General features: G+C 39.8%; 1 protein-coding gene across 1 annotated transcript; it reads left to right on the forward strand.

Annotated features, from left to right (window-relative positions):
* Positions 1-8652: 8652 nt before the first annotated feature.
* Positions 8653-8991, forward strand: LOC308422907 (peptidyl-prolyl cis-trans isomerase A-like; the record flags this gene model as incomplete). The annotated part of the gene is made up of 1 exon (XM_080919533.1): positions 8653-8991. The coding sequence occupies one exon, from the start codon at positions 8653-8655 to the stop codon at positions 8989-8991; it is 339 nt and encodes a 112-aa protein (XP_080775659.1).
* Positions 8992-9936: the final 945 nt, after the last annotated feature.

The following is a 9936-nucleotide window of genomic DNA, read 5'->3' on the forward strand; positions in this document are numbered from 1 at the left end:
AACACAGTCATCGAAACAGATGGCTTGATATTTTGAAAACTACTAGGAAAAGACTACAAGCTTTCGTTACTAAGTATTTACTAACTACACACATACACACACCAACACACACACACATACAATACATACACACCAAAACACACACACACACACACACACACACACACACACCATGCACAAACATACACACACACTTACTTCAAACAGAAGACATTTAGTCAGTTAGAAATCTGGGTTCTAAGCATATACTTCATACTTTGTTTTTCTCATTATGAAATTAATGATGAGGTTCAGTCTTTCTACTCCAAAAACAATGTCAAATATTAAACTGTTATGCCAACCATGAATATTAAAAAATTGTCATACATGGTTAGGATTTTTTCTACAACAGATCAAAATTTGTTGTAAATTGTCCATAACAGGAGATGAAATGAGTTTCCATTCTTTTTCTACACTGTTTAGAAGCTCAAAGTCTGGGCATTTGTGACTAGCCTATAAATGCATAACAAACGCACCCCCAGAACAGTCATTAAGTTCTATGGCAACAGAAACCAATTCTGCCACTCACAAATACTCACTTCACAGAACATAGACGGTGTTCTAACATGCAGCAGGTCTGATTAAAGGGTGAGATGGGATGAAATGCTGACTGGGGGTATCTGTCTTTGCATGTGAGATGCCAGGTTTTGCACTTTTTTAATCATTTAATTACCAATTAGTACTAATATTGTTGTGTTTATATTATCTTTTCTTCACATTTAAAAAGAATGACTAGCTATTCTCTGTTGTTATTGTGTTAAACACTGAATATGAAGTAAAAAAAAAAAAAAACACCAAAAATGTCTCTGCCCTCCCCACTTTGAAACTCTGCCCTGCTTCTGCACAGAACCTGGCCTATGGTTGACAAGGTACCAAAAATAAGCAACAGTTGAGGCCCCAACCCTAAGCAAGACAATTATGTCAACACTCTCTATGGTTCAGAGAACACTGCAGAAGAGGGACCATTAAAAAATTTAAGAATAGAAAGACAGGCTAAAATATAAAGTCTTCTAAGGCATAGCACAGCTGCTGGAATCATGACCTGGACCAGTCTCAGATACTTCCAACAGTCAACCCTGGATGTGGGAGGAGCGCTTAGAACCCTGCTGTGGAGCAGTTGGCTATTCACAGATTTACAGCTCAGTCCCCTGGGCTCTGATGATAGTTTCTAATTGTGATCCCTCTGACAGTGGTGATCAAACTCTCTAGATCCCAAAACAAAACAAAAAAGAGAGGAGTTTTGGGGGGAAAGACCCATGGGGAGGAAAGGGGATGGTGCGCAGAGAGAGGAAGAAACTCAGGAATAAGAGCCAGCAGAGTTCAAATATACTGAAGGAAATTGTCAAAGAACAAACTTAAGTGATTTTTTTTTAATGTTCTTGTCCTATAAACCAGCCTGAGGCTAAATCTAAAAGTAATTGACTAATTTCTTTGATAGAGGAGAATTCCGGGCACCTTAATGTTGCCTCTGAAACATGGCTATTAGTAATCACTCTTATTCAGGTCTACAATAAAAAGAGTAAGTAGGGCAGAAAGAAGCAAAATGTACAGTCTGGAGTAGAAAGAGTGGGGACATGACAGCCAGACCTGACCTGTGGTGCTGTCTGCCCAGAAATGAACTTCTCTATTCCAGTCTTTAGAGTGTCTCAGACTTGTGTAATAATTTACACAGGTCTCCCATGATGACTAAAAAATCTTAATATGGAGCCAGGCATCCCTTAAGGGTCATTGGCCTTTTGCTCTGGCATGTCTGGGAGGTCCTAGCGGTCTGCAGGGAAGATGAGAATAGGATAATGAGCTGCTGTGAGGTGTTAGCATCTGCCTTCACTTCGGTAATAGGGATCTATGGGAAGGTTTCCTGTAGAGTAGCAAAGTAAGATCATTTTCCTGCCCAGCTGTGGATTCCTTGGGTAGTTGTAATGCACACCTTTCTGATGTCTGCTTTTAAAATTCCATCTTAGCCAGTGCTGTTTGGCTCTAAGGCTGCCATCCTTCAGCTAGCTACAAGAATAAATTCATTAATCTAAATTTAAATCGAGTCTAAGTCTTTGGTCTTTTGCGGTGGATTCAAATGCTACAACAAAAGGCAAGGCTTGCGCAGGAAGAGAAGCCATACCTTTTAAGGATATTTCAAGCCCTTACTGAGAAGCCAGAAACACAATGAAATAAAGGAAAGGGTGCCCTCAGGACAAGACCCCACCCAACTAAGTTTCTGACTTATGAAAAGATAATGGCCAAGGAGTTTTCTCCTTCTAGATAGAAACAACAAACAAAAGGTGTGAAAATGTTATTCAAGGAGGCCAGTTTCTGTCTTTAGATGGTATAGACCAGCCAGCTCCCAATGACACAGAGAATATTATTAGTTATTATAGCTCGGGCCTTAGCTTAGGCTGTTTTCCCTACTAGCTCATGTTACTTAAATGAACCCGTTTATTCCACATTTGTCATGTGTGCTGTTGTTTCTAACTCAGCCCTGGTATATCCTCTGTGTCTAGCTGGTGAATTAATTGTCCCTGTCCTGCCAGCCTCCCACCTCCACTTCCGCACCCCACCACTCTTTTTCCTAAAACTCTTGTCTTTCCCCTCCTGCTTCAGCTGTAGGCTCCCAGCTCTTTATTAAGCCAATCAGAAAGTGATGGAGAAGAATGTTTACAAAATACTCAGGCAGGCGATGATCCAATAGAAACACCAAGAGTGAAATCTGCCCTGTACTCAACTCCCTATTGGAACAGAAATCAACATTTGAATACAAAGATAATCTTTACACACACAAAAGGATGATCCCAACAAGGTTCCATCCTGAACTGCTGAGCTTCCCAGTTGTGGTCCACATGGTTTTGTGCTAGGTGCTTTAGAGTCATGAAAGACACACAAGTAAAATTGTCATGGAGCCTTCCTCTTTCATTTAGGAGTACCACTGAGACCAGGAATATAGCAGAGGCCTCCCCCCATGGAGATCCTGTGAGGATGCTGGGAGAAGCTATAGAAATAAAGACTGGGTTTCACTGGAGAGCCCTGGATGCTGGAGTTGGAAACCTGTGGGATCTCTGTCAAAGAGAGCTGCACACAGAATCCAAGACAGACTGTAACCAGCCCAAGAAAGAAATGGAATAGGCAGCAAACATGGAAGGGTAGAGCTGTCTAAGCCCTTTGACATGGGAACAGAGATGTAGGATATGGAGTTTGTCCAGCTGAGTTTTGGTCCAGTTTTCTCACTATACTCTCATCCTTCCCTTTGGGCACTATAATGCGTCTTCTGTGCTGGATATTGGGAGTATGTAATTTGGGTTTGGAGGTGGTGTTTGTTGTTGTTGTTTCATTTTACAGTGGGTTACAGTTAAGTGATTGCCTTGAGGCTCAGAAGAGACTTTGCATTGAAAGCAGAGTTGAGATTATAAAAGACTATAGGAACTTTTGAAGTTAGACTAATACATTTTACAACGTGATATGACCATCATACTATGGGGCCAGAGAGTGAAACATGGTAGCTTGAATGAATGTCCTACATTTGCAGGCATCTGCAGACTTGATGCCCCTGTTGGTGACTCTGTTTGGGAAGGTTTAGGAGGTCTTGATGGAGGATATACATTACTGGGGCAAACCTTGAAGCTTCAAACAGCATACCCTGTTTCTAGTATGTGTGCCTGGTGCCTGCCATCCCATTTCCCCACTAAGATGGTGATGAACTCTCATCTACATGGAACACTAAGGAAAAACAAATCTTTATATAACAAAAAAATTAGTAGTCTGCTTTAATGGGATATAGATTGTTCTTTTATAGCCAACCCCATGGCTGCTACATTTTACAAACCAATTCACTATTATTAGTTCTACTAAGTAAAACTATGTTAATAAGGTAACTTAAAACATTTATGAATATCTCATTTTAAATGCCATAAGAATCAATAACTGAAGGACTTTTAAATTACTGACAAATATCAGTATAAATACTGTTGATACCTTAAAGGAGTTTTAAAAATAATTTTTATTTCAGTGTTTTCTGATGAATTTCAGCTACTGAGAGGCCTCATTGATTAGGATAGCACAGAAATCTGCATTTTAGAAATTCACTTGTGTTCAAAACTAAATTCTAAGTGTAAAGACACACAGACAATCCACTCCCAAAATATTTCTCAACTAAAATTGAAGAAACTAAAGTTTTCGGAAAATAATAAGTACATTTCAAAGAAAGTTATCAATCCCTCCAATAATTTAAAACAACAATTTGGATGGACATTGCTTAAAAAAAAATGCTTGCTTACAGGGAAGGATAGATTGATAGATGGATAGATGGAAAGATGGATGAATGGAAGGATGGATGGATGGGTGGATGGATGGATGGGTGGGTGGGTGGGTGGGTGGGTGGGTGGGGGATGGATGGATGGATGAGTAGATAGTTAGATGGATTTGGGTATTATTAATACTACAGAAAATGCAATCTGATATGGTTATAAATACATTGAGATTTTGCTAATCTAACATTAAGCCAATAGTCTACAAATTTCATGGGAGCTCAGAAGTGGCAGGATTATTTTCTTGTGTGTGGGGGGGTATTTTTCCTGAATATATGTCTCTGCATCACCTATGTGACTAGTATCCTCAGTGGCCAGAAAAGGGCATTGGATCCTCAGTTACAGATGGTTGTTAGGCACCCTGTGGGTGCTACAAGCCCAACCTGGGCCGTAGGAAGAGCCACCCCCACTGCTAACCAATAAGAGCCCTTGCCAACCGTGGCCATTAATGTACTATTTCATTGTCATTTCTCCCATTTTTGAGTCCCCTGCATTTGTAGTTTGCAGACCACTTTACCAACATTCCTCCATCAGTTTATTAGTTTTAGACTCTACCATTCCAGCTTCCACTAAAACCTCACATGCACATTAGTATTTTTAATGTCAATTGTCACTAATTTTCTCACACAAAGGAAATTAAAGTGCTTAAAGGCATTCATCCAGCTCACCCATGGCAAACTGCTCAAATTTTACCTTGATATTTCTTTTACAGTCAATTTGTTTAATATCACCTCTGAGCCCACACTTTGGCACTCCCCCGACTGCCCTGATGACTCGGTCCTGTGGTTTCTCTCTTTTTCTAAAGAAAACCACTCAGATGATATTTTCATGAGAGCTTGTTGGAAGCAAATCCAATTTTTACTTGTTAAAAACATCTCAATTTCCCATTAGCCCTTGATTTCTCTCCCTGTAAGTTGTTGAGGTTGGGAAATGAACCATGACTTCTGAAGGTAACTTTTTTCTCAACTAAATTAAATGCTTCTTCTTGCTTCTTGATGTGGGTTTCTTTTCATGGAAACTACTTGGGATTCATCCAGCCTTTTGAATTTGTGTGTCTTCTATCCCCCAAATAATTTGTGTTTCCCATTCTGTCCATCCTTTTTGAATTTTAATAACTGCACTGAGGATATGCCCTCCATCTTTTGTGAATCTATTTACTTAAATGTTCATCCTTTTATTCTATCTAGTATTTCTTTAAATTTGTCTTACAGTTCAAAAAGTGTTCTTTTTGTGATATCTCTTGCACTATTAAACTACCCATTGACCTTTGAACAGAATTTTAAACATTTTCAATAAACTGTTCTACTTGGTCTACTTGTTCAATCATCATCTTATTTTAGCACATCCTTTCTATATTAGGTATTTTAATCATGTTTGTTTTCTGTTACATGTTGGATAAACCTAATATCTGCCACATTCATGAGTAAGATTCAGTAGTTGGCTGGGCTCATTCTCACTCCTCAGCTAACTTGTGTGGGTAGCTGCTTCTAGCTCATATTTCTTAAATATTCATCATAGGCATCCTTGAAGGCCAGAATTTTAAAGGCGCATCGGAAGAATTCTACTTTGCCTTCTAGCCATTAAGAGCACATACCTTATCAACATTTCAGACAAGCTTCTTAGTTGAAGTGTTTTGTTTTGTCTTGTTTTCTGGTGTCACAGAAATAGCATCAGTTCTGGCCTTCAATCTATCTGAGCTTGCCCTTGTTTGGGAACTATTAGGGAAAACTACCCTTTTCTTTCTGCTATAATTTTTTTCCCTGTTCCCTGGTGAGTTACACATAATCCCAGCACGATACTCCATCATTTCCTCCCTGAAGGCTGGGTTCCTCCCACAGGAAAATCATTATGACATGGTGGTCCAAATCTCAACCCCACTATGCTCAGGCCTGCACTTTGTCTCCAGTGAGGAGCCAGACGCTGTGCCACCAATGATGAGAGGTCACATGAGGACGGTTCTATCCCTAAGGAGTCATGGGTTCTTACATGTCTGGTTTTCTTTACTTTTGACAATGTTTTGCCAATGCCCTGGTTTGTCTATTTTAGCTATCTAGGTTTTGTGTCTTAATTGACTCGTGTCAGGAGATGTTTTGCTTTACATCTATTTTACCATCCTCTTTAATATTTTCCTTAAAAATCCTTCCTTCACCATCTGTTCCCTTCTCTGCAAACAAAAATAACAATTAAGGGAAAAAAGAAACATGAAAATGTGTTTATTTAGAAACTACTTTACTTTGTTCGCCATTTGTTAGAAGGAAATGGTCTGTTTTATGTGTGTTTTTAATTGATACTAAGTTAATACACTTTTTGGTGTCCACTGGTGTGTGGTTTACCCTGCAAGCTGTTTTCTTTGGTAACCTCCCTGACTGAGTCCAGAGTATGCCTTTTACCTTAAGGCATTTTTTATTTAAGATGAAAAATAGTGTTCCATGAAAAATATGTAGTCTGAGGACACACACAACCATTGGTAATTCCAGCTCTAATTTTATGTCTTGTCAATATTAAGATGCTTTTTTTTTACTTCCTTTGAAGGTTTAAGATACTACATTAATTAGGCTTCACAAATGGAGAGGAGGCCTCTGAGGGGGCCAACAAACACTCAAAAGATGATATTCTCAGCCAGAAATACTTAAGATTTGAGCATCAGAAATGAAGAACACCTTTGACTGCTCAGTAACCTGGAGGCATAAGTGTTACTATGTATGGTAGCTAAAAATCTCTATTAAATTTTAGCAATCGAATTAAGATTGTGCATAATCTCCTCTTGTAAGTGGCCTAAGAGGACTGGTGAAAAGAGTATGTTATTACCCTTGACATAGAAAACTTCACAAAATCATGTAAATCTTCATGTTCACTTTGAGGACATTTGTATGCTAGGTTCAAAATGGACCCCAAAATGGCAGGGATGTCAATGACAGGCTAGACTCAGCTCAGGCTGAACCCTGACTGGGTAAACAGATGAATTTCTATCAGTAAACAAAAACTCATAAAAAATCTTGTGAGGCAAGTTTCTGTTTTTCAGGAAGAGGTACCTTTTCTTATCCAACCCTGATGTCAACTACCTCTGGCAAAGGGTGCCTAGTTCCTAATTATCACAAACATCCTAAAACAGATCAAAGCCTCTTTGTTAAAACTGAGTTGCTCTAGCAGTTAGCTTTCCTCCTATTGCTGCCTGTCCCCTTGAAATTTATAAGAATTTTCCTGAGGCCTGATAATCTCTGACAACACAAAGACACACACACACACACACACACACACACACACACACACACACACACAAGCACACTCAAGACAGCCTGGCAGTGTAGATCCCCAAATGAGGTGTAACTCTACCTACAGAGTGGTCTAGTTGATGACCCCAAAGAGAGCTGGGTATTCGCTGAACATGCAGGAAGATACAAGGCTGAAGGTTTAAGGGTTTAGATGGAGATTCTGTAGTCATTGAGCACATCCTGGTGAACAAAATATCTAAGATGTACTGTTGAATTTACAGAGGTCATGGTATCATTAAACCTGTAAATGATCTCCTCTGCATCACAGAGATTACACTAGCCCTCAAAAGAGCAATTTTTTCTAAGCCAGAAGAAGGGGTTGCACAAAAGAAAATAACATCCGAGAGGAAACTGAAGAAATAGAAGTGTATGGCATAGGACTAAATTCAACAACAGAAATTACAAACAAAAATAATAAAACATAAAATACAAAATATATAAATAAAGCGTGTTTTTATTTTATTATTTATTGCATACATAAAATAAGAATAAAATTAAAATAAATATAAAATTTTAAAAAAGAATGTGTTGTTCATAACCTGTAGGGGGTCTTAATTATCCCTGGAGAAAACTGTCTCTCAGCAGCTACTAATTGCCTGTAGATCTTCATCGCGGGTGGGGCCTTCGGAGACTTCCCCATCCAGGTTGATTCATCAGCTCTTGTCTTTGCTCAGTTCTTGTTTAGGTTGCCATATTGTGGAGATTATCGGGTACAGCCTCTCTGTCGTTTATAGAAGACACCATCTCACGCAAACATTCTTGTCCTCGGGTCCTTACAGTCTTTCCTCTCCCTATTCTCAGAGTCTTACATGCAGTGATTGAACTGGAGATGTACCCATTGAAACTGAGCATCGCAAGGTCATTTGCTGTCAGTATTTAAAGCGGTTGTGGCTTTCTAAAATGTTCTATGCGTGCTGGAGGCGGGGACTTTTTGTGGAAGACTGATAGTTGGGTTTATTTGCAGTATCAGGATAAGTATTTTGAATGCAGATAGAAATTATAGTAGGTTCTGCAGACGCCACTGTCGCTTTTCGACGCTTCCTGCAGACATGGTCAACCCCATCCCCACCGTGTTCTTCAACATCACGGCTGATGGCGAGGCCTTGGGCTGCATCTCCTTCAAGCTGTTTGCAGACAAATTTCTGAAGACAGCAGAAAACGCGCGTGCTGTGAGCACTGGAGAGAAAGGATTTGGCTGTAAGGGTTCCTTCCTTCACAGACTCATTCCAGGATTCGTGTGCCAGGGTGGTGACGTCACACGCCATAATGGCACTGGCGGCAGGTCCGCCTACAGAGAGAAATTTGAGGATGAGAACTTCATCCGGAAGCCTACGGATCCTGGAATCTTGTCCATGGAAGATGCCGGACACAAATGGTTTCTTTTTTAATCTGCACTGCCAAGACTGAGGGGTTCGATGGCTGCATGTGGTCTTTGGGGACTTGAAAGAAAGCATGAACACCGTGGAAGCCATGGAGCATTTTGGGTCCAGGAGTGGCAAGACCAGCAAGAAGATCACCATTTCTGACTGTGGACAACTCTAATTTCTTTTGACTTTCGGGCATTTTACCCATCAAACCATTCCTTCTGTAGCTCAGGAGAGCACTCCCACCCCATCTGCTCGCAATACCCTGTAATCTCTGCTCTCACTGAAGTACTTTGGTTTCCATATTTTCCTCATTCTGCTCCAAGTCTAGCTGAACTGCAAAGCTAAGTCTATGATTATGACTAAAAACTAAATAAGAAAAATAAAAGAAATGATACTGGTTTAAGAAAGTAGTAATAATAGATTATCACCTGAGATCTGTGGTCTCATCAGACTTGGGTAGATAGTTAAAGGACCAGGTATGAATTTTCTTCTACTGGAGGCTTTACATCTGCTTAAACAGCTATTGATTATCCCCAGGATGTAAGTGCTACTCTATTGATTATCCCCAGGATGTAAGTGCCACCATTGCATCCATAGAGATATCTTGCCGGGCTCGTCATTGTCATGGTTTGTTTCATAAGCCTTACATCTGGGGAGGATAACTGACTGCTTTTCTCCCTAATCAGGTTGTCTAGAACCTTCTGATATTATGAGAGTTTGACCTTAGGGGGGAAGGCTTCTAGGTCAGTTCTAGCTGGATTACTCAAAATCCTAAGTCTCACCTGTGAGGTGACATGCAGGGTTAGCCGTTCTAAGCCTAAATTACCTCACCTAAAATCCTTTTCATTTACATTTATTTCCCTTCAAATACTGATTCAATTTTTTATAGTTTAATAGAATTCCATTGTGTAGATGTCCCATATTTTATTACCTATTTATCAGTTGACAAACATTGAAAGTGGTCAG

The sequence above is a fragment of the Micromys minutus genome, assembly GCF_963924665.1.
Source record: "Micromys minutus genome assembly, chromosome: 7".
Taxonomy (NCBI): domain Eukaryota; kingdom Metazoa; phylum Chordata; class Mammalia; order Rodentia; family Muridae; genus Micromys; species Micromys minutus.